This window comes from Neophocaena asiaeorientalis, unplaced genomic scaffold (genome assembly GCF_003031525.2).
Source record: "Neophocaena asiaeorientalis asiaeorientalis breed wild unplaced genomic scaffold, Neophocaena_asiaeorientalis_V1.1 scaffold221, whole genome shotgun sequence".
NCBI lineage: Eukaryota > Metazoa > Chordata > Mammalia > Artiodactyla > Phocoenidae > Neophocaena > Neophocaena asiaeorientalis.
The window spans coordinates 143,355-171,231 of record NW_020173766.1 but is presented as its reverse complement, the minus strand read 5'-3'; the positions used below and the strand labels follow the sequence as shown (position 1 = coordinate 171,231).

General features: G+C 48.6%; 1 protein-coding gene across 4 annotated transcripts in view; it reads left to right on the top strand.

The window, feature by feature from the left end:
- FYCO1 (FYVE and coiled-coil domain autophagy adaptor 1) overlaps nucleotides 1–27,877 on the top strand; it is a 114,728-nt gene that overhangs the window by 50,007 nt on the left and 36,844 nt on the right. For all 4 annotated transcript variants that reach the window (XM_024751399.1, XM_024751400.1, XM_024751402.1 and 1 more), the window contains exons 6-14: nucleotides 8,488–8,631; nucleotides 12,095–12,185; nucleotides 13,134–15,509; nucleotides 16,558–16,650; nucleotides 17,352–17,470; nucleotides 19,860–20,027; nucleotides 21,974–22,126; nucleotides 22,876–23,087; nucleotides 24,841–24,985. In XM_024751399.1, coding sequence (XP_024607167.1) covers nucleotides 8,488–8,631; nucleotides 12,095–12,185; nucleotides 13,134–15,509; nucleotides 16,558–16,650; nucleotides 17,352–17,470; nucleotides 19,860–20,027; nucleotides 21,974–22,126; nucleotides 22,876–23,087; nucleotides 24,841–24,985 — 3,501 coding nt within the window. The remainder of the gene's footprint in view (nucleotides 1–8,487; nucleotides 8,632–12,094; nucleotides 12,186–13,133; nucleotides 15,510–16,557; nucleotides 16,651–17,351; nucleotides 17,471–19,859; nucleotides 20,028–21,973; nucleotides 22,127–22,875; nucleotides 23,088–24,840; nucleotides 24,986–27,877) is intronic.

The window sequence follows — 27,877 nt, the reverse complement described above, 5'->3', positions numbered from 1 at the left end:
TGGGAGTATGGGATTAACAAATGCACACTACCATATGTAAAATAAACAGAGATTTACTGTATAGCACAGGGAACTATATTCAATATCTTATAATAAGCTATAATGGAAAAGAATAAAAAAAAGAAATATAGATATGTACATGTATATGTGTAACCAAATCACTTTGCTGATTAGTACACCTGAAACTAACACAATATTGTAAATCAACTAGACTTCAATTTAAAAAAAAATGGTGATGCTACGTACAGTACACAAGATGGAAACCATCAATGTCCAATGATGGGAGGCTGTTAAATTACAGCAAATTAGAACTTCCCTGGTGGCACAGTGGTTAAGAATCTGTCTGCCAATTCAGGGGACACGGGTTCGAGCCCTTGTCCTGGAAGATCCCACATGCTGCGGAGCAACTAAGCCCGTGCGCCACAACTACTGAGCCTGCGCTCTAGAGCTCACGATCCACAACTACTGAAGCCTGCATGCGTAGAGCCCGTGCTCCACAACAAGAGAAGCCACTGCAATGAGAAGTCCGTGCACCACAACGAAGAGTAGCCTCCACTTGCCGCAACTCGAGAAAGCCGCGTGCAGCAACAAAGACACAGTACAACCAAAAAGAAAAAATAATAAATAAATAAATGAATTTATTTTTAAAAATTACAGCAAATTATTTTAAATGACATAGCAAGGCATCATTTAAAATTGCAATAAGGTATACCAAAACGTGAGCTGAATTACCATATTTTAGTATATGTTACCACCCTTTTGCTAATATACATATGATTTAAGTAACGCCATGACTGTCCAGGTTAGACTGTATAGGGTTAAAGGAGGAACTAATTATGTAAGCCTTGATAGCTGCCCAAGAGTGAGGAAGAGGTGGTCTCCCCTCCCCACCTTTTCTTTGATTATAAAAATGTACCCTACTCTGTTCTTGGGGCTGCTGCGCTGCCTTGCTTGCCCACTTGTATCTCTCACAAGTTTCCTATGCTAATAAACTCACTCTTTGCCTGCCAAATAAATAAATAAATAAAATTGCAATAAGGAAGTCTATATAGCAACAAGGAAAATAACAATATAATAATCAATGAAAAAGAATGCAAATCTTATCTATCCTAATGGCAACAATGAAATTACAAAAAAATATATAAAAGAATTAGAAAGTATATGAGAACATGAGGAGTTAAATAAATAAATAAAATTGCAATAAGGAAGTCTATATAGCAACAAGGAAAATAACAATATAATAATCAATGAAAAAGAATGCAAATCTTATCTATCCTAATGGCAACAATGAAATTACAAAAAAATATATAAAAGAATTAGAAAGTATATGAGAACATGAGGAGGCGGAGTCAAGAGGGTGGTGTGGGAAGACGCAGAGTTAGCGTCTCCCCACAACTAGGGTGCCTGCCAGCCGCTGGTGGGGGACTCTGATGCCCAATGAGATGGGAGGAAACCCCAGAGTGAACCAGTAGGGGGACTGAAGGGTGAGGAGAAGTGGAGGCCAGACAGGATCAGTGCCCCTGAGGCCGGGGAGATCGGGAGAGGCAGGCGGGAGGGACCACCCAGGAGGGGCAGAGGGCATTTGCCCTGCCAACTTGAGTCCAGGAAGACCGCTGGGCGTCCAAGAAGCCCGCTGGGCTCCCAGGTAGGTCCCCTGCCCTCTGAGACCAGGGGTGGGGAGCATGCCTGGGCCCCTTCTGTTCCTTGAGCCTAAGCCGCACCCCCAACAGCCCCCAGGGTGTTTTCCAGCCCTGTGGGTCCTGAGCATTGGCCCCGCCCACCACCCAAACCTCATCCTTGCTTAGGCCCCACCCTCCACAGGCAAGGCCTTTTCCCCCCGTTTTAAATTTTTATTTGTTTTTTTTTTTTTTTCCTTCTCTTTTTTACTATTGTGGTACTCATGTACCTTACGGTTGTTGATTCATCTATATTTTTATTTTTATATTTTTCCTAATATATCTGTTAGTTTCCTAGTCTAATTTTATTTTTTACTTTGCTATTGTTGTATGTTTCTTTTCCTGCTGCCCCAGGCAGCTTGCGGGATCTTGGTTCACGAGCCCAGGGTTGGGCCAAAGCTCCTGCAGTGGGAGCTCCAAGTCTGAACCACTGGACTAACAGAACCTCAGAACCCAGGGAATATTCTTTGGAGTGAGGTCTCACGGAGCTCCTCATCTCAGCACCAAGACCCAGCCCTACCCAATAGCCTACAAACCCTAGTGTTAGAAGCTTCAGGCCAAACAACCAGTAAGACAGCAGCACAATGCCACTCATTAAAAAAAAAAAATGAGATGGCAAAAAAATATGTCACAAATGAAGGAGCAAGGCAAAAACCTACAAGACCAAATAAATGAAATAGGCAATCTACCTGAAAAAGAATTCAGAGTAACGAGAGTAAAGATGATCCAGAATCTCGGAAATAGAATGGAGGCATGGATTGAGAAAATACAAGGAGTGTTTAACAAAGATCTAGAAGAACTAAAGAACGAACAAACAGAGATGAACAACACAATAACTGAATTACACTAGAAGGAATCAATAACAGAATAATTGAGGCACAAGAATGAATAAGTGAGCTGAAAGACAAAATGGTGGAAATAATTGCCGAGGAGCAGAATAAAGAAAAAAGAATGAAAAGAATTGAAGACAATCTCAGAGACCTCTGGGACAACACTAAACGCACCAACATTCAAATAATAGGGGTCCAAGATAAAAAAAAAAAAAAAAACTAACAAAAATGAAATTCAAATAAAAAATATTAAAAGCAGCAAGGGAAAAACAAAAAATAACATACAAAGGAATCCCCATAAGGTTATCAGCTGATTTTTCAGCAGAAACTCTGCAAGCCAGAAGGGAGTGGCAGGATATACTTAAAGTGATGAAAGAGAAAAACCTACAACCAACAGTACTCTACCCAGCAAGGATCACATTCAGATTCAATGCCAAAGTCAAAAGCTTTTCAGACAAGCAAAAGCTAAGAGAATTCAGCACCACCAAACCAGCTTTACAACAAATGCTAAAGAAACTCCTCTCAGCGGGGAAACACAAGAGAAGAAAAAGGCCCACAAAAACAAACCCAAGGGCTTCCCTGGTGGCGCAGTGGTTGAGAGTCTGCCTGCTGATGCAGGGGACATGGGTTCGTGCCCTGGTCTGGGAAGATCCCACATGCTGTGGAGCGGCTAGGCCCGTGAGCCATGGCTGCTGAGCCTGCGCGTCTGGAACCTGTACTCCACAACGGGAGAGGCCACAACAGTGAGAGGGCCGCGTAACGCAAAAAAAAAAATAAAGAAAGAAAGAAAATGGTAATAGGCACATACATATCGATAATGACCTTGAATGTAGATGGATTAAATGCCCCAACCAGAAGACACAGACTGGCTGAATGGATTCAAAAACAAGACCCATATATATGCTGTTTACAAGAGACCCACTTCAGACCTAGGGAGACTTACAGACTGAAAGTGAAGGGATGGAAAAAGATATTCCATGTAGATGGAAATCAAAAGAAAGCTGGAGTAACAATACTCATATCAGATAAAATAGACTTTAAAGTAAAGAATGTTACAAGAGACAAGGAAGGACACAGCATAATGATCAAGGCATCAATCCAAGAAGATATGACAATTATAAATGTTTATGCACCCAACATAGGAGCACCTCAATACATAAGGCAAATGCTAAAAACCATGAAAGGAGAAATCAACAGTAGCACAATAATAGTAGGGGGCTTTAACACCCCACTTCCACCAATGGACAGATCATCCAGACAGAAAATAAATAAGGAAACATAAGCTTTAAATGACATAATAGACCAGATAGATCTAATTGATATTTATAGAACATTCCACCCAAAAGTGGCAGAATACACTTTCTTCTCAAGTGCACATAGAACATTCTCCAGGATAGATCACATCTCGGGTCAGAAATGGAGCCTCAGAAAATTTAAGAAAATTGAAATCATATCAAGCATCTTTTCTGACCACAATGCTATGATTCTGGAAGTGAATTACAGAAAAAAAAACTGTAAAAAACACAAATACATGGAGGCTGAACAGTGCAGTGCTAAATATCCAAGAGATGGCTGAAGAAGTCAAAGAAGAAATTAAAAAATACATAGAAACAAATGAGAAAGAAAACACAATGACCCAAAACCTATGGGATGCAGCAAAAGCCGTTCTAAGAGGGAAGTTTATAGCAATACAGTGTCACCTCAAGAAACAAGAAAAATCTCAAATAAACAATCTAACCCTACACTTAAAACAGCCAGAGAAAGAAGAACAAAGAAAACCCAAAGTCAGTGGAAGGAAGGAAATCATAAAGATCAGAGCAGAAATAAGTGAAATAGAAACAAAGAAAACAATAGCAAAGATCACTAAAAGTAAAAGCTGGTTCTTTGAGAAGATAAACAAAATTGATAAACCCTTAGCCAGACTCATCAAGAAAAAAAGGGAGAGGACGCAAAGCAATAAAATTAAAAATGAAAAAGGAGAAATCACAACGGGCACTGCAGAAATACAAAAGATTATAAGAGACTACCAGAAACAACTATATGCCAATAAAATGGACAACCATGAAGAAATGGACAAATTCTTAGAAAGGTATAACCTTCCAAGACTGAACCAGGAAGAATTAGAAAATATAAACAGACCTATCACAAGTAATGAAATTGAAACCGTAATTAAAAATCTTCCAACAAACAAAGGTCCAGGACCAGATGGTTTCACAGGCAAATGCTATCAAACATTTAGAAAAGAGCTAACACTGATCCTTCTCAAACTCTTCCAAAAAATTGCAGAGGGAGAAACACTCCCAAATTCATTCTATGAAGCCACCATCACCCTGATACCAAAACCAGAAAAAGATATCACAAAAAAAAAAATTATAGACCAATATCACTGATGAACATAGATGCAAAAATCTTGAACAAAATACTAGGAAACAGAATCCAACAGCACATTAAAAAGATCATACACTACAATCAAGTGGGATTTATCCCAGGGATGCAAGGATTCTTCAGTATACACAAACCAGTCACTGTGATACACCACATTAACAAATCAAGGAATAAAAACCATATGATCATCTCAATAGATGCAGAAGAAGCTTTTGACAAAATTCAACACTCATTTACGACAAAAACCCTCCAGAAAATGGGCATAAAGGGAACCTACCTCAACATAATAAGGGTCATATATGACAAACCCACAGCAAGCATCATGCTCAATGGTGAAAAACTGAAAGCATTTCCTCTAAGATCAGGAACAAGACAAGGATGTCCATTCTCACCACTGTTATTCAACATAGTTTTGGAAGTCCTAGCCACAGCAATCAGAGAAGAAAAAGAAATAAAAGGAATCCTAATTGGAAAAGAAGTAGTAAAACTGTCACTGTTTGCCAATGACATGATACTAAACATAGAAAATCCTAAAGGTGCCACCAGAAAACTACTAGAACTAATCAATGAATTTCATAGGGTTGCAGGATACAAAATTAATGCACAGAAATCTCTGGCATTCCTATACACCAACAATGAAAAATCCGAAAGAGAAATTAAGGAAACACTCCCATTTTACCATTGCAACAAAAAGAATAAAATACCTAGGAAAAATCCTGCCTAAGGAGGCAAAAGACTTGTACTCAGAAAACTATAAAGCAGTGGTGAAAGAAGTCAAAGATGACAAACAGATGGAATATACCATGTTCTTGGATTGGAAGAATCAATATTGTGAAAATGACTATACTACCCAAAGCAATCTACAGATTCAATGCCATCCCTATCAAACTACCAGTGTAATAGAACTACCATATGACCCAGCAATGCCACTACTGGGCATATACCCTGAGAAAACCATAATTCCAAGAGACATGTACCACAGTGTTCATTGCAGCACTATTTACAATAGCCAGGACTTGGAACCAACCTAAATGTCCATCAACAGATGAATAGATAAAGAAGATGTGGCACATATATACAATGGATATTTCTCAGCCATAAAAAGAAACAAAATTGAGTTATTTGTAGTGAGGTGGATGGACCTAGAGTCTGTCATACAGAGTGAAGTAAGTCAGAAAGAGAAAAACAAATACCGTATGCTAATGCATATATATGGAATCTTAAAAAAAAAGTACTGATGAACCTAGTTGCAGGGCAGGAATAAAGAGGTAGACATAGAAAATGGACTTGAGGACATGGGGTGGGGGGTGAAGCTGGGGTGAAGTGAGAGTAGCATCGACATATATACACTATCGAATGTAAAATAGTTGTCTGGTGGGAAGCAGCAGCCTAGCACAGGGAGATCGGCTCCGTGCTTTGCGATGTCCCTAGAGGGGTGGGATAGGGAGGATGGGAGGGAGGCTCAAGAGAAAGGGGATATGGGGACATGTGGAAGTTCGCTTTGTTGTGCAACAGAAACTAACAGTATTGTAATAGAAGCAATTATACTCCAATAAAGATCTATTTAAAAAAAAGTATATGAGAACATGATTTGATAAAGGATAGGATTATGTATATTTTTCTTTTTAAATTATTGTTTTTGCAGTGAACAGTTCTTCAGCACTTTTCAGCATGTATTAAAGTGTATAACATCTCTGAAACAAGTTCAGAAGACCTCAAATAAATGTGATAAACTAAACAATAATAATGACAACCACAGCAGCAGTGCCTGTCTGTGTCACACCCTGGCACAAGCAGGGACCTCCCCCTGTCATCCTCCTCTCCCCTTCCCTACCACAGTCCTTGGCGCACATTGGGCGGTAGCACTGAGCTTTCACAGGTGAGGAAAGTGAGGCTCAGAGAGGCCAAATGCCTCTCTGGGCCCCACTGATGCTGAGGCAGAAAGCAGGAGCTTGGGTCTAGGTCTCTGAACTCCTAATGCCAGGTAGTTTCCTCTGGTGGATGGCAGGTCCTTGGTGCTGGCACTAATGGGCAGACCCCACTGGTCACCCTGGACCAGTGGGTTGCAGCCTTGGCCTCTCATCAGAATCACCTGTGGGGTTTTTAACACCAACAAGCCTGGGGCCTCACCTGAGACACTGAGTCAGCACCCGCCCCATGGGTCTGGGCTCCCTGGAGATTGTGATGAGTGACCAGATTGGGAGCCTTTGTGCCCCTAGTGCTGAAGCCTCAGCAGGAGGTGAAGGAGGAGGGAGAGGTGGGGTTGAGCGTGTAAGGTGGGGAGAGGGTGTCAGATTAGGAGCCGCATATCAGCTGCCAATCAGCTGAACCTCTTTGGCTCGCCCGGCACCCCTTTTCCAGCTCTGCCTCCCCTCTACCTCTGGAGTGTTCTTCCAGTTAATTAAAAGAAATACTTCTGAATTAAAGGAAGACCATTGGGGGGGAATATTTTGTTTCATTTTGTCACCTTTAAGATTGATTTGCATAAATGTGTATTGCTCTTGCATGTGCCAGGCTTTGTGAATGCATGTGAGTTGAGAACCTTTGCACATTTGATTTGAAGGTATTTTGTTGTGATGTTTGGTGAAAACTGTCATAAACAGCTTGACTCCCAGTGTATCCCCGTTCAGCCGAGTAGCTCATTAAACTCATCAGTGTTGTCTTTTTGTTTTTGCTTTTTTTTGCGGTACGCGGGCCTCTCACTGCCGCGGCCTCTCCCGCCGCGGAGCACAGGCTCTGGACGCACAGGCCCAGCGGCCACGGCTCACGGGCCCAGCCTCCCCGCGGCATGCGGGATCCTCCCGGACCGGGGCACGAACCCGCATCCCCTGCATCGGCAGGCGGACTCCCAACCACTGCACCACCAGGGAAGCCCAGTGTTGTCTTTTTAATTCTTATTGCTTCACGTGAAGTGAAACAACTACCACTTCCAAATGGAGATGTTTTGTTCCTTGGCTTTTATGTTGGTGTCTGGACAGAAATTAGCAGTGAGTTCAGTGTCCTGTATTGAGTTCTCTGGAGGGGACAGAAGACAAGATTTTCTTTGAAAAAAGAAGTGTTCTGGGGCTTCCCTGATGGCGCAGTGGTTGAGAGTCCGCCTGCCGATGCAGGGGACATGGGTTCGTGCCCTGGACTGGGAAGATCCCACGTGCCGCGGAGTGCTGGGCCCATGAGCCGTGGCCGCTGAGCCTGCGCGTCTGGAGCCTGTGCTCCGCAACGGGAGAGGCCACAGCAGTGAGAGGCCTTACCGCAAAAAAAAAAAAAAAAAAGTGTTCTTTCCCCTACAACTGCCTTTTCTTGGACAGTAATTCAGATTTAAGGTTTCTCGCATTCATTTGGAAATAGGTATGATATAAATAATAAACAAATAAGCATATAATTCATTTCAGTAATTTCCCTGAAGAAGAGCAAACTTATTTGAGAGTTATGTGCTCCTACAGTGAAAATCAAATTGGGGTGTATGTGTATGTGTCTGTCTTTAATTAATTTAGTAATCTGAGTTGGAATTTGATGAGGCAGAGCCTTACTGGGAGGACTGATTTCTTGCCTTTCTTTATGTACTCCTGTACTTGACCCCTTTTTATGTTTCCCTGCAGTGACTGGTACTACGCAAGGAGCCCCTTTCTGAAGCCAAAGCTGAGCTCTGACATCGTGGGCCAACTCTACGAGCTGACCGACATCCAGTTTGACCTGGCATCGAGGGGCTATGACCTGGATGCTGCCTGGCCGACGTTTGCCAGGTACCTTGAAGAATTAATTGCTTGATTGAGAAGAGCAGAAAGAGATGTTTGAAGTTTTGAATCTTGCCACCAGTCTACTCAAAGCAGTTTTGCTCATGCAGTAAATTACCTGTAGCTTTGCAACTCTTATCCTTGCTAATTTTACAGACTTGGTTGAATCGTGACTAGCGATAGCATCTGGAGGCTCCAACCTTAAACTAACCTAACTGGCCAGGTGGCATGAGTCAGTGGAGACGCATATGTGAAACCCAAGGTTTTCAGATGTGTTAAGGGGCTTGGTGTGGGAGCAAGGGGGGAGCAAGTGGGCTTTTCCCCAATATGTTCTCATAGATACAGTTATCGTGGAGGCCAGTAAGAGAGGGAGCGAAGGCTCGTCCACGTAAGGGTTGCTGGAAAGGTTGCTTTGCTGTGTTTTCTTTTCCTACACCAGTACGGCACTCACACACTGTCTAACTGCATCCTCACAACCATTCCAGGAGCAAGGTGCTGAGGAAACAGGCTCAGAGAGTGGAGGGACTTGCCTAGATTCACACAGCTGGCAGGCAGCAGGGCCAGGGCCAGGGTACTAGACTTGAGTTAAACTCAAGTCCAGCATTCTTTGGTTTGTTTTGCTTTCTGTTAATAAGGTGGTGTTTTGTTTTGGTTTTTTTTCCAAGTTTTGTATTTCTTATTAGGGACTTCTTTCTATGGAGGAAAAAATACTGACTATAATGGAACCCATTTGCCAACCACCAGGATTTAAGAGCTAACATTTTTGCCATATTTACTTTATGTCATTTTTAGAACTGTTCAATTTTAAAATCATTTCAGACTTACAGAAAAGTTGTAAAAATAGTACACAGTACTCATTCACTTTGATTCCTCAGTTATCAGTATTTTACCACAAATGTTTTAATCATTCTTTCTCTCTCTCTCTCTCTCTTTTTTTTTTTTTTTTTTCCGGCCGTGCCACGTGGCATGTGGGATCTTAGTTCCCCCACCAGGGATTGAACCTGCGCCTCCTGCAGTGGATGCGTGGAGGCTTAACCACTGGACCGCCAGGGAATTTCTTATCGTTCTTTATCTTTATGTAAACATGTTGGTTTATTTCCTGCATCATTTGAGAATAAGTTACAGACCTGATTCCCCTTTACTCCTAAGTACTTCATCGTGTATTTCCTAAAATCAGGGACATCCTTTCCTAAAGTCAGGGACATCTATATAACCTCAGTTCAATTGTTAAAATCACAGAACATTGATACAATACTGTTGTCTAATCTACAGACTGTGTTCAAATTTTAAGAATTACACCAGACATGTCTTTTATAATCCAGGATCACATGTCAGTGAATTGTTGGGTCTCCCTAGTCCTTGTTCATTTGGAACAGTTTCTCCTCTTTGCACAGACATTTTTGAAAAGTACAGGCCAGTTATTTTGTAAAATGTTCCTGAATTTGAGTTTGTCTAGTGTTTTCTCATTATTGGATTCAGATTAAGCATTTTTGGCAGAAATACCCGAGGTGGTGTGTCCTCAGCACGTTGTACCCAGAGACACAGGATGTTGGTTTATTTCATTACTTGCAAGGTTAACCATGATCATTTGGTTAAGGTGGTGTTAGCCAGGTTTCTCCTAAAGTTCCTGTTTCTCTGTAATTTATATGTATCTTATGGGAAGACATTTTGAAACTAGGTTTTTTGTTGTTTTTTTTTTTTGCGGGTACGCGGGCCTCTCACTGTTGCGGCCTCTCCCGTTGCGGAGCACAGGCTCCGGACGCACAGGCTCAGCGGCCACGGCTCACGGGCCCAGCCGCTCTGCGGCATGTGGGATCTTCCCGGACCGGGGCACGAACCCGTGTCCCCTGCATCGGCAGGCGGACTCTCAACCACTGCGCCACCAGGGAAGCCTGAGACTAGGTTTTTATCCTGTTTCTTTTAAATCTCCCTCCTGTTAGTTTTAGCATCTGGTAAATCTTTCCTGAATCAGTTACTATCATGGTTACCAGAGTGATTTTCTGACTCCATCATTCCTTCTACACTAGTAGTTGGCATTCTATTGTAAGGAAGATCTTTTCCTTCTTCCCCATCTACTTATTCATTTATAGCAGTATTGACTCATGGATTCTTATTTTATTCAATAGGTTATATTCTGTCCCTGTAATTATTTTAAACCTTAAGGTGCCTTATATTTGGCCAAAGTCCCTTCAAGCTGGTTCTTGTGGGATTTTTTTGTTATGTCTGATACCTTTTTTTTTAAAGAAATAAAATATTATAGATCCCAATAAAGCCCCACCCCACGGCCATCCTTTCTCCTTTTCTCCCTTCCTAGAAGTAATTACAACCCTGTAGTTAATGCATGTCATTCCCAAATATTTTTGTGTTTCACTACATTGCCTGTAAATATTACGTATGTATAGTTGTATTATATATATATTTTTTTAATTTGCTACATTGATTGAATCATGAGAAGGCTATACTTTTGCAGGTTGCTTTTTTCATTCCACATTGTTTTTGAGATTTTTATCTGTGTTTGTACAGGGAGTTCTATAGATGTGGAGTAGGGCTGGCAAACCACGGCCCACAGGGCCGTGTGTAACACACCTTCATTTACCTATTGTCTATGGCTGCTTTCATGCTACAGTGGCAGAGTTGAATTGTGACAGAGCCCGTAAGGCTTGCCAACCGAAAATACTCACTATCTGGCCCTTTACAAAAAAAGATTGCCAACCTGTGGCATAGAGTATTCCATTGTGTGAGTAACAGTTTATCTGTTTCTCTAGTGATGTGGAGTTAGAAAGGTTCTGCTTTTTCCACCATGACGGTGCTGCCAGGAGCATCCCCACACATCACCTTATGCACATATGTGACTGTCTTTCAGGTAGATACTGAGAAGTGCAGTTGTTGGGTTGTGGAGACTAACAAGGTTTAAAGTGCAATAATTGCAGATTAAGGAGAAGATTCTGGTCGTTAAGTAAAAGTGTGTTTCGTTTGCAATGACTAGCGCCATCAAATAGAACTTTCTGCAGTGAGGGAAATGTCGTGTGTGAACCAGAAGAGGTCTTCCAGCCACATTACTCGTGTAACATAACGTAAAGCAGTGACCTCAAGGCCCGAAGCACAGCGTGACCTTTATTTACCAGATTGACTGTTGTTGGTTCCTCCCTGGTAGACAAGTTATGGCTGGCATCAAAGGTTCTAGGAAAACTTAAACTAAAAACTGGGAAATACTATGTTCACTTCGTTCCTTTTTGGCAGTGAGAGCAAAGCCATCATGCTTAGACTTCAACAGCGGGGTCCAGCTGCTACGACCAACCTGAATGTGTGCTTTGGTGGAAATTGTTGGATTTTGCCTTCTTACTGAACCTGGGAGGGCACTGCTGCTACCACCACCTGGTTGCCTAGTGACAACCAAGGCCTCCCCGAGTGTGTGTGTATGTGTGTGTGTTCCCTGCTCTGATGCAAGCATGTCTGTTTTGTGGCCCCGCAGGAGGACCCTGGGCACTGGCTCTTCTGCTTACCTATGGAGACCCCCCAGCCGAAGCTCCAGCATGAGCAGTTTGGTGAGCAGCTACCTGCAGGTAATGCCAAGAAGGCTGGGGACTCCCTCTCTGTCATGTCAACCAGGGCATGTTCTTGCCCCTCCCAGCTCAGGGGGATGTTCTCAGATGCCTGGTGTTCCAACCCGAGCGATATAACCCCTCAGTCCTACCCACTGTTTCCTCGAGTCCAGGTTTTTATAACCAAAAGGAATTTAGGCCTTTTAAAAACTAAATTCTTTTAAAAGCTTTTTAAAGTGTTTCAGAAGAAGTGGTTTGGCACTGTGATTAAAAGTGGCAAGGTCAAATCCTGACTGTCACTCGCCCCCTGTGTGACCCTGAGAAGGTGACTTACCCTGTCGAAACTTGAGCTCTCTCATCTGAACAGTCTCATACCAGCCTGTAAGGTGGTTGTAGGGAGTAAATGAGGGCACACGCGCACAGTGCTTAAGGACTTGGCACAGGCTAGTGCTCAGTAAACGTTAGTGCGTCAGGTCAGTTTCATTAATTTTGTTAGAAATGTGAATGTATTGTATAGTTTAATGGGAAAGAACACTGAAATTAATCAGCAAAGCAAAGTAAGACTAATCAGTATAAGTAGCATTTTTACCCTATTTTATGATTTAATTGCAACAGGAATTGTGGGTAGGGTGCAATGGGGAAGCAGTAGTTTACATATAGCATCATTTCTCTAAGAGCCAGCATCCATTATGTTACCAAAGCTACAGGAGGCTGAATGGGAAACACAAGTTCTGGGTCTCAGTGGAGCTCACACATGTGGCGTTGCATCATATTTTAGGATGTGCTCCTGACCTCCTCTGGCATATGCTTTGAGCAAAGGGGTTCCAGTCCTTTGAATAGCTCGATAGACTAACCTTAGGTCATGTAATTGCTGTATTTTTACTTCCGTTCTCATTAACTTCTAAAGTTTTGCCAAGCAGCAATGTAGCTTCATCCCCAAGCCACTTGTTTTTTGTGTTTCCTCCCCAGACTCAGGAGATGACCTCCCACCTTGACCTGAGCAACCCCTTAAACCATGAGGCACTGGAGGGCTTTGACGAGTTGCGGCTAGAGCTGGACCAGTTGGAGGTGCGGGAGAAGCAGCTGAAGGAGCAGATGCAGCAGCAGGAAAGAGAGAACCAGGAGCTGAGGGCGGCCATCAGCCTGCATGGAGAGCAGCTGCAGGCAGAGAGAGAGAGGGGCCGCGCCGCCGCCGAGGACAACCTTCGCCTCGCCGGTGTGGTGGCCGCACTCCAGGAGCAGTGGGAAGTCACCCAGGCCACGCAGAACACTGTGAAGGAGCTGCAGGCGTGCCTGCAGGCCCTGGAGCTGGGGGCCTCGGAGAAGGAGGAGGATTACCTCTCAGCCCTGCGGCGGCTGGAGTCCCTACTGCAGCCCCTGGCTCGGGAGCTCGAGGCCACACGTGACTCCCTGGGCAGGAAGGACCAGTGCTCAGCTGATGTCCCAGACCAGCTGAGTGCAGCCAAGCAGAAGGCTGACATGGCACTGGACGCAAAGGGGCGACAAAAGCGCATCCCCAGTGACTCGCCCCTGGAGACTCAGGAGCTGGGGGAGAAGCTCCTGGAAAGGGAGAGTACCCAGCTGGAGCAGCTGGCCAAAGAGCTGCAGCTGAAGGAGGAGGCCCGGGCCAGCCTGGAGCGCCTGGTGGAGGAGATGGCCCCGCTCCGGGAAGAGCTGTCCAGGAAGGGGCAGGAGGCAGCCCAGCTCCAGCGTCAGCTGCACGAGTCGTTGGCCCACTTGAGCTCCCTGGAGGAAGAGCTCGCGGAGGGGAGGCGAGAGGAGCAGCGGCGGCAGGAGGAAAAGGGGCTGCTGGAGCAGGAGGCCAGGTCCCTGACGCGGCAGCTGCAGCTCCTGGAGGCCCAGCTGGCCCAGGTGAACCAGCACGTGAGTGACCTGGAGGAGCAGAAGAAGCAGCTCATCCAGGACAAAGACCACCTCAGCCAGAGGGTGGGGACGCTGGAGCGACTTGCTGCCCAGTCAGGCCCAGATCTGCCCGTGGCGGCTGCGGAGCACGAGGCTCTGAGCCCCACCCTGCAGCAGGCCTGTGAGAAGCTGGAGGAGGAACAGAGGGGCCTGTGGGAGGGACAGGTGGACGATCCCAAGATGCAAGAGGCCGGCCAGGAGAAGAAGCTCCAGCAGGCCAACAGGGAGCTGGAGAAGGAGCTGCAGAACGTGGTGGAGCGCAACCAGCTGTTGGAGGATAAGCTGCAGGCCCTACAGGCTGACTACCAAGCGCTGCAGCAGCGGGAGGCGGCCATCCAGGGCTCCCTGGCCTCCCTGCAGTCAGAGCAGGCCAGCATCCGGCACATGGGAGACCAGATGGAGGCAAGCCTCATGGCTGTGAAGAAGGCCAAGGAGACCATGAGGGCCCATGTGGCTGAGAAGGAGGCTGCCCTGCAAAGCAAGGAGGCCGAATGCCAACAGCTGCGGGAGCAGGTGGAGCAGTGCCGGCAGGTAGCGGAGGCCCGGGCTGGGGAGGTCAGGGCGCTTGAGGACCGGTGCCGCCAGCAGACCCAGCTGATCGAGACCCTCACGGCAGACAAAAGCCAACAGGGGTTCAGCCCACCTCAAGACCACGCGTCCCAGGAGCTAGCAGCCCAGCTGGCCCTGTCTCAGGCGCAGCTGGAGAGCCATCAGGAGGAGGCCCGGAGACTGCAGGCTGGGGTGCTGGACCTCCAGGCCAAGCTGCAGGCAGCCCTGGGTGACCGGGAGAAGGTGCAGAGCCAGCTGAGTGTGGCCGAGGCCGCTCTGAGGGAGCACAAGGCCCTCGTGCAGCAACTGAAGGAGCAGAACAAAGCCCTCACCAGGGCCCACGTTCAGGAGCTGCTGCAGTGCTCGGAGCCTGAAGGGGTGCTGCAGGAGGAGAGGGCCGGAGAGGCCCAGCGGAGGGAGGAGCTCCAAGTAGTGTGGAAGGAGCTGTCCCAGACAGCAGGCAGCTCCGAGGAGGCGCAGCTAGAACCTGCTGAGCTGCAGGAGCAGCCGCACCGGGCCAACACGGATATGGCCGAGCTCGGCATCCAGGTCTGTGCGCTGACCGCAGAGAAAGAGCCGCTGGAGGGGGCGCTGGCCCGTGCCATGCAGGAGCTCCAGGATGCCAAAGAGGCAGCCTCCAAGGAGCGGGAGGGCCTGGAACACCAAGTGGCAGGGCTGCGGCGAGAGAAGGAGAGCTTGCAGGGGAAGCTGAAGGCAGCTGAGGAGGCAGCTGGCTCACTGCCTGGCCTGCAGGCCCAGCTGGCCCAGACTGAGCAGCAGGCCCAGAGCATCCGGGAGACTGCACGCCAGGAGCTCGACACCCTCAAGTTCCAGCTGAGCACCGAGATCATGGACTACCAGAGCAGACTTAAGGTAACCCTCACCTTGACCGTCTGAGCTGCACTTGTCTCCTGCAGCAGGGCCTGGTGGGTCCATGAGTGGTTGGGATGCACCTTGGGCCAGGTGGCACATGAGGGCCCAAGAATGTCCTGGGGGCCCAGGCCAACATGGCCTCATCCTGGTGTCATAGCTCACAGCATCCTTCTCCCTGCAGGAACATGTTAGGGACACAGCATTGGAGAGGGATGCCTTAACCCAGACGTCTAAATTTAAGGCCATTGCAGACAAGTTTGGCCCACACAGAACTTTTTTTAACTTAGTAGCCAACATTTCAAGAGCAGGGTGTTTATAGATTCAGTTTTTGGACTTCTTTTGAAATCTTGGGAGTTCCTAAAGCCTGTGCTCTCATTCCTACGTGGCAGCAGTCAGCAGGAGCTGGGTGGGGACTGCCCACTTTAAGGAAGCGTGCATCCTCTGCTATTTTCCTTGTACTCGTTTATGTACTTGTTCAGCCCCTTTTGGCATGTGAGTTCCTGACTGCCTCGAGTCCTGTCCCTGGATTCTCTGTCCCTTCCGGTGCCTCCTGATAGCAGAGCAGTTGTAGGAAACCAACTCAATTCATTTTCACAGAGCCCTTGGGATAGACAAGCTTATGAGAACAGCGTTTACCATGTGTCTTGAACTGCAGAGAAAGGGTTAAGAGTGAGGGCACAGGCAGACATCTACGGGGCTTTGGCTTCTGATGTATCTGCTTCTGGGTCTGTGCACTCAGACCACTCCTGACCTCTCTCTTAGGCAACTATTGCGTTCCCACAGATGTGCCTCCCACCTTGTGTCACCGCACCCCTTGCAGTTCCATGTGGCTCATACTCCACCTTTCCTTGGCAGAAATGAAATTCTAAGTTTGGGGGCCAAGCTTAAGTCTCTTGGCTTGATGGGATTGTATTACCAGGGAAGCCCAAAGTTTATTGAGCTTGGGAGAAAGAGAGGTAGCTTGTTTTTACCCATTTTGGGGGAGTGGGGCCGAGGGAGTCTCAGAACAAGGATCCCACTTTTCTGATCCCTTTCTCATCCTCTCCAGACCTCCAGTGAAGAATGCAGGAGCCTCAGGGGCCAGTTGGAGGAGCAAGGTCGGCAGCTACAGGCTGCCGAGGAGGCTGTGGGGAAGCTGAAGGTAAGCCTGGCCCCTGAGGCCCAGGGGAGGTGCTCCTGTGAGCCCTGAGCAGTGGCTGGCCCATCGTTCACCTGGTCATTCCACTCCCAGGGTGTGGGCCTGTCGAGGAAGGGGATGTGGCTTGGCTTTCATTGGACCATCAGAGAGGCCTCCCTGCAGGAGTTCCAGTGCCCTGGCTAAAGCTGCCGTCAGCTCACCTTTGTAGACAACCTGAGTCTGTGTCATGGCTCTTCCACTCCCTGAACACCTGGCTAGAGCTGTCAAGTGTGCTTTTCACCGCCCCTGTGTCTTATGGAAAGGAAATAAGTCATCCCCCTCTGCAGATGTTCTCCAAGTCAGTGTTTCTGACGTGAGCCAGAGCAGGGGTGGAACTGAAACCCGTTTTCATGGCAGTGACTTTTTTCAGTGACTCCTGTACCCTGCCACCCCACCTCTACCCCCACCCTGGAGATTCTGATACCTGCTGCCCCACCAGCCACCACAACAGGTTGCAGCTGATGCTTGAAGGACATAATTACAAATGGGAGTCTGTCATACTCCACACACATACTAGTTCATGGTTTCTTGAACTTAAAAACAGACAAAAGCCCCTCCTGTTAGAAGTGCGCCAGCCAGATGGGGTGGGGAACATGCCAGTCACTTGATGGCATCTTGCATGGGCTTCTGCAACCGAGCGTCTTCTCCCTGCTGTCCTGTGCCAGGCTTCCCAGGCCGATGCGGCGGAGAAGCTGAGCTGTACCGGCAAGCACCTTGCTGAGTGCCAGGCCGCCATGCTGAGAAAGGATGAGGAGGGGGCCGCCCTGCGCCAAGACTTGGACAGGTTAGTTACACGGTCCACCCATGCGGCCAGTGGGAGAGTCCTCAAGGGAAGGGGGTGTTTGGTACAGTCATTTAGAAAGTCAACCACTCATATCAGGTTAAAGAAGCCCTTTTGCAAGAAAAGCCACAGACTCATAAAGTGCTTATGTCAGAAGCATCCACGGAGAACCTTGGCAATCTGCCTGTCACAAGCCTATAGAAGGCTGCAGAGACCCTTTCTCTTAATTCCATTGTCTTATCTCTAGCAGGGCATATTTCAGTTCAGTAACTTCATGCTTTGGTAAAACTAAAATGAAGTAAAAGCTGGGAGATAATCATGGTACTACTAACAGCAAACATTTAAGTAATGCCTAAAATGTGGCAGGTACCGTTTTAAATACTTGGTATTTATTTGCCCATTTAATCCTCCCAACGGTCCTGTGAGGATGGTATTATTATTTATCCCATTTCATAGATGAGAAAAACAAGGCTCAGAGGAGTGAAGTCACTTGCCTAGGGTCACAGTGGTGATGACAGGATTGGAACTCAGAACATTTGGCTCCAGAGTCTTTGTCTCAACAACTACCCTAAAAAATACATAGACAGATAGTTTAGTGTTTTGTTTTGTTTTATTTTAGGGTACTGGTGTGAGAGTATTGTGTGTGCATGTTTTCCCCCCGTGTGTTTTGACTTGAGTTCTTCATTTCCTCTCTGAAATGAGAGGCTGCGGGGTTAGGTGTGAGGTTCTCGCAAGCTCATCTGAGAGTGAGTGGGCGAGCCAGGGAGCAGGATCGGCTTGTCTTCCTGGAGACTCTCTGGTGCTGTGTCTGTGGAGAGCACGTGCTGTCACCCTTTCATCATAATGGGTTTTGTTTGTTTGTTTTTGCGGTACGCGGGCCTCTCACTGTTGTGGCCTCTCCCACCGCGGAGCGCAGGCTCATCGGCCATGGCTCACGGGCCCAGCCGCTCCGCGGCATGTGGAATCTTCCCGTACCGGGGCACGAACCCATGTCCCCTGCATCGGCAGGCGGACTCTCAACCACTGCGCCACCAGGGAAGCTCCCTCATAATTTTTTTTTAACCTTAAAGTATGGCCCTACCTGTGTCCAACCCCGAGACCTCTTCATCTTCAGGCTTGGGGGCCACCCGGAGTTGTGAGCATCATCAGCCCACTGTCTGGTGATGGGGCCAAACTGGAGTATTACAGGAGTAATACAGGTAATACAGTAGTACAGGTCCAGGAGTATTACAACAGGGGATGCTGGGACCTGATTCCATGTGTGCTCCCAGCAAAAACAGACACACCAAATTCTCCCGAGGCTTTAACTTTTCCACCCATCTCCTACCATCTGCTTCTAGGCCTGGGCCCAGGCTCAATGGGAGATCCAGACCACGCTGGATGTTTAGTAACCTCAATGTACATTTCTTGTCATCTGACTCTTCTCAGCTGACTCCTCACAGAGTTTGAATCCTATAGGACTCTGGCTTCCCTTAGCCAGGCGGTGTTCATGTGACAATTTAAGTAGAACCTCCGAAGTTGGTGGCATTTTTTTTAATGCTATAACTCTGTGGTTGTGTGTGTGTGTGTGTGTACCCGAGATCGTTTTGGAGGACAGTGTCTAGTAAACAACAACCTCCTGACAACTTTATACCGGACATGGAAAGGCTGGATTAGATACAGATTAATTAGTCTTGCACAGCCCTCTGTTTTAATGGAGCTGTTATGAATGCCTTGCTTTATGAGGCATCCTTGGAAAACCACTGCCTTAGGGGACAGGTGAGCTGAAAGAGAAGTGGGCAAGGGCGGGAAGACAGTGGTTCAGCCGGCCCCCCTGCTGCAGCTTGAGGCTCCGAAGCACCCAGAACAGGATTCCTTAGGCCTCAGGGCTGTCAGGTTGAACGCCTCGCAGTGTAGATTGAGTGCCTGCTGTGTGCCCCATGCCAAGCCCCATGTGTAGAGTCCCAAAGACACATGGAAGATAGACGCTTCTCTGTGTGGTCATCTCCAGGAAGCTACGCCTCTGTTCTTTCTCTCCTGGCTCCTTTTTCCTCTTGTGTGTACTGCCATCACCAGCCCATGTACTTAACCCGTTGGGCTCCTCTCAAAACCTCAGTCTCTGCCCAAGAACCAGGTGCTCCTAGTGACCTGAGCTCAGCCTCCTCTCCCAAAGGTCCCTTGTATTTGTCGTGAGGGGTAGTGGTGTGTGAAGAGTTTGGGTGTGTGAGGGAAGTTTCGAAGGCTTAAGAGAGTGTACAGCCTGTGAGTGGGGCCGTGCCAAGGGGCTCCCCCCATGAAGGGGAAAGCCTGGTAGGGCAGCAAGACCCCCCCATTAGAGGCCTGGGTTAGCCCAGAGGCACGGGGGAAGCTGGAAGTAGTGGGTAATAAGGAAAACTTACTACTCCTCCACCAGGACCCAGAAGGAACTTGAAAAAGCCACGACAAAGATCCAGGAGTATTACAACAGACTCTGCCAGGAGGCGACAGACAGGGAAAAGAATGACCAGAAGATGCTTGCTGACCTGGATGACCTGAATAGAACCAAGAAGTTCCTGGAGGAGCGGCTGATAGAGCTGCTCAGGTGAGTATCAAACAAGGGGCCGGGGGCTGCCCCCAAGCTTGGCTTTTCTTTAAAGAAATGCAACTGTTCTTGAAAGGACTCTTCGAGGGAAATGGGCCCCTGTCTGCTTGTGTTCTGTTGTAAGCGCCCACACACGTGGACAGGGTCTGCTCAGGCCCTTGGCAGCCTTGCACCTGGTCCGTGTTTTCCTACTGCTATGCTGTTTTCAAAATCTCCGTGTGCTCAGCCACAAGAGTGACAATCAAAGATGTTTAATATCCTCAGGGACTTCTCTATTCCCTTGTCCCTCTCTCGTGAGCCCTTTTCTCCTTCTCCTCCGTCCCACTCTCCCCAGCACCTGGGCCCCCAAACTCCAGTGCCTGCAGGTAGCAGACAGTGGTGTAAATGTGTGAACCGGGCCAGGACGGGGCTCTGAGAAACAGGAGGACATGACCTGCTCTGCTCTTGCTGACTGTTGCCCCGCAGGCATCGAGTCCAGGGTTGCCAAGTCACCTTACTTCTTAAGAGAAGGTGGAAATCTGAATTTTTATGTGAAATTGGCCTGACTTTTAAATGTTGACAACTCATTCAAAAAGTTTTTTAAAGTTTTTGTATGGAATTATTATTATTATTTTTTTGGCTGCGCCTGGCTGCTTATGGGATCTTAGTTCCCCAACCAAGGATCAAACCCACGCCCCCTGCAGTGGAAACGCGGAGTCTTAACTACTGGACCTCCAGGAAAGTCCTGGAAATTTTCAAAAATAGGATAGCAAAATGCACTGCTGTGTACCTGTCACCCAGCTTCAACATTATTCAGCTCGTGACCAGTCTTGTATCATCCAAGAGTCCTACCCATTTCCCCCACCTCCTCAGATTCTCTTGAAGCAAATCCCAGACATCCTGTCATTTCATCCACAAGTATTCTGGTACGTACCTCTCCAGCACAAGGACTCTATTTTAAACAACCACAGCATCATTACCGCGTTTGAAAGTTAACTAATTCCCAGTATCATCAAGTGTCTAGTCTAGTTTGAAATTTATCTAATTGCTTTATAGGTTTTTCTAATTAGGATCTATATTAGATCTATACATTGCATGGTGATATGTTTCTTAGATCTCTCTTACTTAGTCATGGTTCCCCCACCATCTCACTCTCTTTTTTTTTTCCTTTGCAGTTTACTTCTAAAGAAAGCAGGCCATTCATCTGGTAGAGTTTCCCATAGCCTGGACTTTGCTGATTGCATGCCCATGGTGTCATTTAACATGTTCTTCCATCCTCTGTGTTTCCTATAGCCCCGAAAATTAACAGCAGTTTTAAGGAAGGCTTTATACACATCTTCCCTCGTGCATCAGGCACATTCAGATGCTGCCAGAGCCTCCTGAAAAGCTGCGACTTTTTCAGTGTGCTTGCTTCCTGTAGTGGCTGTGCTGTCTCTCTAAGGAGTGGAGGAGGTCAACATCCCATCGGATTTTCAGGCTGGAAAAGCTTGGCTCTCCTCCATTAATTGTTACTTAAACCATAAAAACACGAAGGATCCCGAGCACATTTAAGATTTGGGTTCTTGGGCTCACAGCACACAGACGGTCATGTAATCATGGCAGCACGTGACAGCTTAAACTCCCATTGGCCACATGCACTGTCATTTAGACATCTGAGCAGCTGGTGGCCCTTGTCAGTGCCAGCAGGTCTGCAGTTGCCAGAGCCTTTTATGGACATCACAGACCCCCCTGTACCTTCACACAGTGTGGTGTCAGATGAGGACTTAACACGTTGGGAGGCTCCTGCTGAGTCTGGGACTGGTGTGGGGTGACAGAGGAGACGTAGACTGGGGGTTTATTTCCAAGGTAAAAGTGAATTCTCCTTGTGTTTTGGGAAATTCGGAAGCAGTCTTTTGAAATGAACCAGAGATAATTCTATTGTTTTCATGGATTCTTTCTTCTATTTTTCTAATGCGGCTTTTTCGCAGGGACAAGGATGCTCTCTGGCAGAAGTCAGACGCCCTGGAATTCCAACAGAAGCTCAGTGCTGAGGAGAGGTGGCTGGGGGACACGGAGGCGGCGAACTACTGCTTTGACTGCAAGCGGGAGTTCAGCTGGATGGTGCGGCGGCACCACTGCAGGTCAGCAGGCGGCTTGCGGGCGGGGCCCAGCACTAGGGCAGACGCCTCTGAACGAGGACTCCGTGGCAGGCGTTGGCACTGCAGCCAACTGTCTAGGAAGACCACGTTGCCTCTTAGTTTCGAGGGAACCAGTTGTGGAGGGTATGTTAGGCAGGGTCTCAGCAGGACACTTGGGGACCCCCGAAAGGGAAGAGAGTTTAATACAGGGGGTGTAGGCAGAGTTAAGGGGACCCACAGGGATGTAGAGCACCCAGAGACCCAACCTCTGGCCCTCTCTTGGCCTGCAGGGGTCAGAGGGGAAATGAAACCCAGAGAGAGCAGGGGCTGAGGCTTCACCAGAGAAACACAGAGCAAAGACCCCACCCCCACCCCCCAGGGCCCAAAGAAGGGCAGGCAGGAATGAATCTTGAGTTGGGGTGGGGACAGATGGAGAATGGTCAGCACAGGGGGATGGGGTCTGTGGTCTCTTAGAGCCCAGCCCCCGAGGCCTAGAATGCACACCTGCATCGTTGCGTTAGGGAAGAGGGCTCGGCCTGCCTCCCAGGACCCTAGGAAGTAAACGTGTCTCCCATCAGGCTTAGCAAGATGGCGTTTTTGGAATCTTATGAGATAGGCCTTCAGGCCCCACTCTAGAGTGGGGGCAGAGCCAGGTCTGACGAGCCATGAACAGAGCCCGGTTCCGGTCCCAAGCAGGTCACTCGAGACCTCTAGTGCAGCGTCCTCAGGGCCCGTGCCTGTGTCGTCCCCAGGATATGTGGCCACATCTTCTGTTACTACTGCTGCAACAACTACACTGTGAGCAAGCACAGTGGCAAGAAGGAGCGCTGCTGCCAGGCCTGCTTCCAGAAGCTGAGCGAGGGCCCCGAGTCCCCCGACAGCACCAGCTCGGGCACCAGCCAGGGAGAGCCCAGCCCCGCCCGGTCACCAGCCCAGGCCGCACCCCAGGCCACCGGAGGCCAAGGTCAGGCTCTGCCACCGCCCTCGGTGTTCTCCAGGTGCCACCCTCACCACTACCCCACTGTGGCTGCTTAGCTGGAACATGCGTAGTTCAGTGTTTTCCAAACTTAGACACTAAAGAGGTAGTACCACCAATCTGAGACTTTCTTTTTGATGTAATTAGGATTGAAGGAGAATTGAAAAGGGAATAACTTTCTCCTGACATGATTCAGTGTTGTTTAACGTGGTGTCTGTGTACTTCTCAACTCACACCACCAGTGGACCCACAGCTTAGGAAAACGCTGTCTCCCAGGGCCCCAGCCCCATATCCAGCCCTCTCTTTCAGGGTAACCAAAGGCCAGGAGTTGAGTGTGGAAACGAGCACGTTCTTCCCTGTCTCCCTGTAGCTCACACTCTCTCCCGGCGGCCAAGAAGGATATACTCTCCTTCCTGTCCTCTCACTCAGCTCCGTAAAAGGAAGCGGGGTTTGGTTCCTGCTGCCCCTGCTCAGCACAGCCTCGCGGGCCAGCCCAGGCCGCTCCCTCAGGGCTGGGCTGTGGGTGTCTGTCCTCTCACTCAGCTCCGTAAAAGGAGGCGGGGTTTGGTTCCTGCTGCCCCTGCTCAGCACAGCCTCGCGGGCCAGCCCAGGCCGCTCCCTCAGGGCTGGGCTGTGGGTGTCTGTCCTCTCACTCAGCTCCGTAAAAGGAGGCGGGGTTTGGTTCCTGCTGCCCCTGCTCAGCACAGCCTCGCGGGCCAGCCCAGGCCGCTCCCTCAGGGCTGGGCTGTGGGTGTCTGTCCTCTCACTCAGCTCCGTAAAAGGAGGCGGGGTTTGGTTCCTGCTGCCCCTGCTCAGCACAGCCTCGCGGGCCAGCCCAGGCCGCTCCCTCAGGGCTGGCCTGTGGGTGTCTGTTCTAAAGCACGGCCTGTACCAGGAGCCATGCGGCAGGGCCTGCTGGGAACTTGTAACTCCCATGAACTGTTCTTCTTGCTGAATCTTCCCCTCGCCTGGCTCACTAGTGGGTGTTCCAGTGACGACAGAGGGTGGCATGGTGCCAGCATGCTGAGGTTGCTTGTTTTGCTTTCTGACATTTCCCGTCTCCTCCTCTGTCTGTCTGTCTGTCTTACTTTCGGTCTTCTCTTCTTTCTTCTCAGGCCTGCCATCACATTTTCCATCACATGCAAGAGACTGCTTGTTGGCGGGGTTGGGGGTGACTAGCACAGCAGCATCGCACAGCATCCTTCCTGCCGGGTAGCCTGCAAAGTCGGGCACAAGTACCCTGGTCAGAAGCACAATGGCTGCTGTGCAGAGGGAGGTTCTTTTCCACCCCTCAGTGGATTGAGGTGAAAATGCTGGTCAGACAGAATCCTCCTCTCAAAGAGGCATGAGTGAGGTCTGTGTCTGCTGGAGCAAGGATTCAGCAGCACAGAAGTATGATTACCTTTTTGTTAGGTTCTTTCCTGATAAGGTTTTGATAGGTTTTTTTCCTTCTAAATAAAGGGCCTCAGAGAACATGTAAGAGCTTAAAACCTCTCCAACCACTGCCTAAGGGACTTCAGAGAAATCTCTTACATGGTGCATTCAGTTTCATCTGTAGTCCCCTCATCTGCTTTTCTGGAACATCCCAAGAGCCATTTCTCTCCATCTGGACAGAGGAGCTGTCGGTTGAGTGAGCACTTAGGGTGCGTCCTGGTGGCTCGTCCCATGTAGCTGCACTCCCTCCCCGTACTGTCCATGACTGTGCATTTCTCTTCTCTCCCGACCTGCCTCTGCACCCCAGGTGCTAACACAGACTGCCGGCCGCCAGACGATGCCGTGTTTGACATCATCACAGATGAGGAGTTGTGCCAGATACAGGAGTCCGGCTCCTCCTTGCCTGAAACACCCACCGAAACTGATTCTCTTGACCCAAACGTGGCTGAACAGTGAGTAGACATCACCTCCATTTCCTGAATGCTCATTAAGTGCACTTATCAAAGGATTAGGAAAGCTTGGAAGCAAGATTGGCTGTCTTTGCTTAAGGGAAGGTGCCTGCGAACAGTGCTCGGGGCAGGGTGCCCTTGAGGAGCACCAGGGCTCGAGGAGTAGTCAGTGTTGAGCCTTGTCAGAGGGTGCCTGGGCGTGTCTGTCAGCGGTCCCCCTGATTTCAGCATCTCCAGGAAGGCCTTTCTTGGCTTAGGCAACTGTATTAATCTGCTCAGGCCACCATAACAAAATACCATAGACCAGGTGACTTAAACAGCAGGAATCTATTTTCTCACAGTCCTGGGAGTCCAAGGCCAAGGCAGGTTTGGTTTCCTGAGGCCTCTCCTTGGCTTGCAGACAGCTGCTGTCTTCCTGTCTCTTCACATGGTCATGCCCGCTATGCATGTGCCACCCATGTCTCTCTGTGTTCTAATCTTTTCTTCTTATAAGGACACCAGTCAGGTTGGATTAGGGCTCCCCTTATTGGCCTCATTTTAACTAACTTACTTCTTTTAGGTCTTATCTCCAAAAACAGTCACATTCTGAGATACTGGGCGTTAAGACATCAACATTTGAATTTAAGGGGTGGACACAATTCAGCCCACGAGAGCAGCGTTTGCTGGGCTGCTGTAGCCATGCTCAGAGTAATGCACTGCTCTTTAAAAACCGTGTTCATCTTTTGGAACCACTCATCAGGCTTGGTAATGGTGCCACAAGATTAATTTCTGTTGTCTCAAGTAGATGTTTCTCTCAGAAGTCCTCTTTTTTTTTTTTTTTTTTTTTGGCTGCGCCATGCAGCATACAGGATCTTGGTTCCCTAAGCAAGGATCGAACCCGTGCCCCCTGCAGTGGAAGTGGGGAGTCGTAACCACTGGACTGCCAGGGATGTCCACCCCAAAGTTCTAAAAGCAATAAAAATATAACCAAGTTTGTTACCCGGTGCTTTCCCCTCCCCCATCCCGTGCCTGCCCCATCACCAGTATCTTGTGCTGCTCTTAATCAGTGACCCAGACCCACCAAATGTTCCCGATGCCGCAGATGGACAGCGTCAGGCACAGGGGTGTCCTTTAGTACCGGCTCTCCATTGGCCCTCTCATTTTTCTGGGCCAGCTCTTTTCCAACAAGGCCTGTGAGGAGAGTTCTGCAATGGCTAGTTTCTAAATATATGAAGTAAGTGCACAAAGTGCCATTGTATTAAAGTGTCAAGAGTTTAAGCCAGGGGACCCTTGGGGAAAGTCAAGTTCCCCTACGCGGCAACCTTGCTCGGTGTCTCTCAGCCCCTGGGGTCTGGCTTAACTGCAGTTCCTACAGCAAAGCACTGCCTGTTTAGAAGCTCAAGGGAAAATTGACATGGCTCCTGTGTCCAGACGTTTCCTACAGCAAAGCACTGCCTGTTTAGAAGCTCAAGGGAGAATTGACATGGCTCCTGTGTCCAGACGTTCGTTGACTCACTTTCCATCCAGTTAGGGAGCTTTGTGATGCTCTTGCCGACTTGTATTGAGACCTCTGTTCCTCTATTCCTGCCCAGAGTTCAGAGGAAGGGCTGTCAGATTTACCATCCAGGATTTCTGCTGCATGGGAGGAGATGCACTTAATCTTCGGAAGGTTCTCAGCACAGGAGATTTTAGGCTCAAGTGTATGTCTCCATACTCTTCTGTTCTCTTGCCTGAAGGTGACTAACCTTGCCTCATGGATAAAGCCAGCCCATCACCCAACCCAAGAAAGCCTCTGCTCACTGTGACCATGGGCCCTTTCTTTTCCTTCTGAAGCCTTTCTTGGCTGCGTGAGCCTGCAGCGTTCTCCCCAACCCCCATGGTTCAGTGGTCCCCAGGGCACGTTCTCTTGCATTTGCAGTAAGCCATACTCATGCCGTCGTCACCTGGCAGCTCTTCACTGACTGTGCCTCAACTGCTGGCCAGGTGGGTAGGTGGGTAGGGGGTTCGGGGAGCAGGATTGGAAGCTCAGGGCCTGGGAGGATGACCTTGGGCTGTCACCTGCATGAGAAAGTGCCGCCCTGCAGCTCCCTCTTCCCTTCACCTTTCGCCTTCCCCTTTCTCAGTAGGAGTAAAAGCAGAAGGTCTTCTGACTGCTGACAGATAAGTGTGTTTTGGGTCATGGGAAATCAGGAAGCGGTCCAAGGAAAGCAAACTGCCAGCACGCTGGCCTGCAGCCTGCGGAGGAGATCCAGGGCTAATGGGCGGGCCTGCAGTCCCCATGCGTCCTCTGCTTGGGTGGAGGGCCAGCCCTCCAAGTCAGTTCAGGGCCTGCCTTGTCTCACACCTTCCTTGTGAGTTAGCCAGAGACAGACCCCCGTGTCTCTGGTGGCTTTTTCTTATGTTCTTTTTCTTCCTAAGCTTAGGACCAATCAAAACCACCAGGAGTCTGAGGAACTCCGACGGGTTTGGTGGGGTGGGGGGGTGAGGGGTTGGTGTAGAGCCTGGGTTTGTGTATGCATCCCTGCCAAGACACTGAGAGAAAGAAATCAGCAAGTCCAAAGGAAGAAGTGGTCCAGGAGGGGTTAAAGGCTGTGAAAGCCCTGATGTGGGGGGAAGGAGGCTGCCTGGAGGCAGTGTATGTGGAGCACTTTCCCTGTGTAGCAGCTTTTGCACGTGACCTCACTTAGTCCCTGCCCAACCCTTCAAAGAGTAGGGATTATGGTCCCCATTTTACAGGTCAAGGTACTGAAGCTCAGGAGGCAGGTAACTTGCTCAGGGTCAGGGGGCTGTAAGTGTCAGCATTAAGCTTTGTGCCCAGAACCTCTCCCTCCAGTCCACAGGCCCGAGATTCATTTTGAAGAGTACAGCCCTCTCCTGGTCCCGTTTCCCTACCTTCACATCAAGCACCTGCCCACC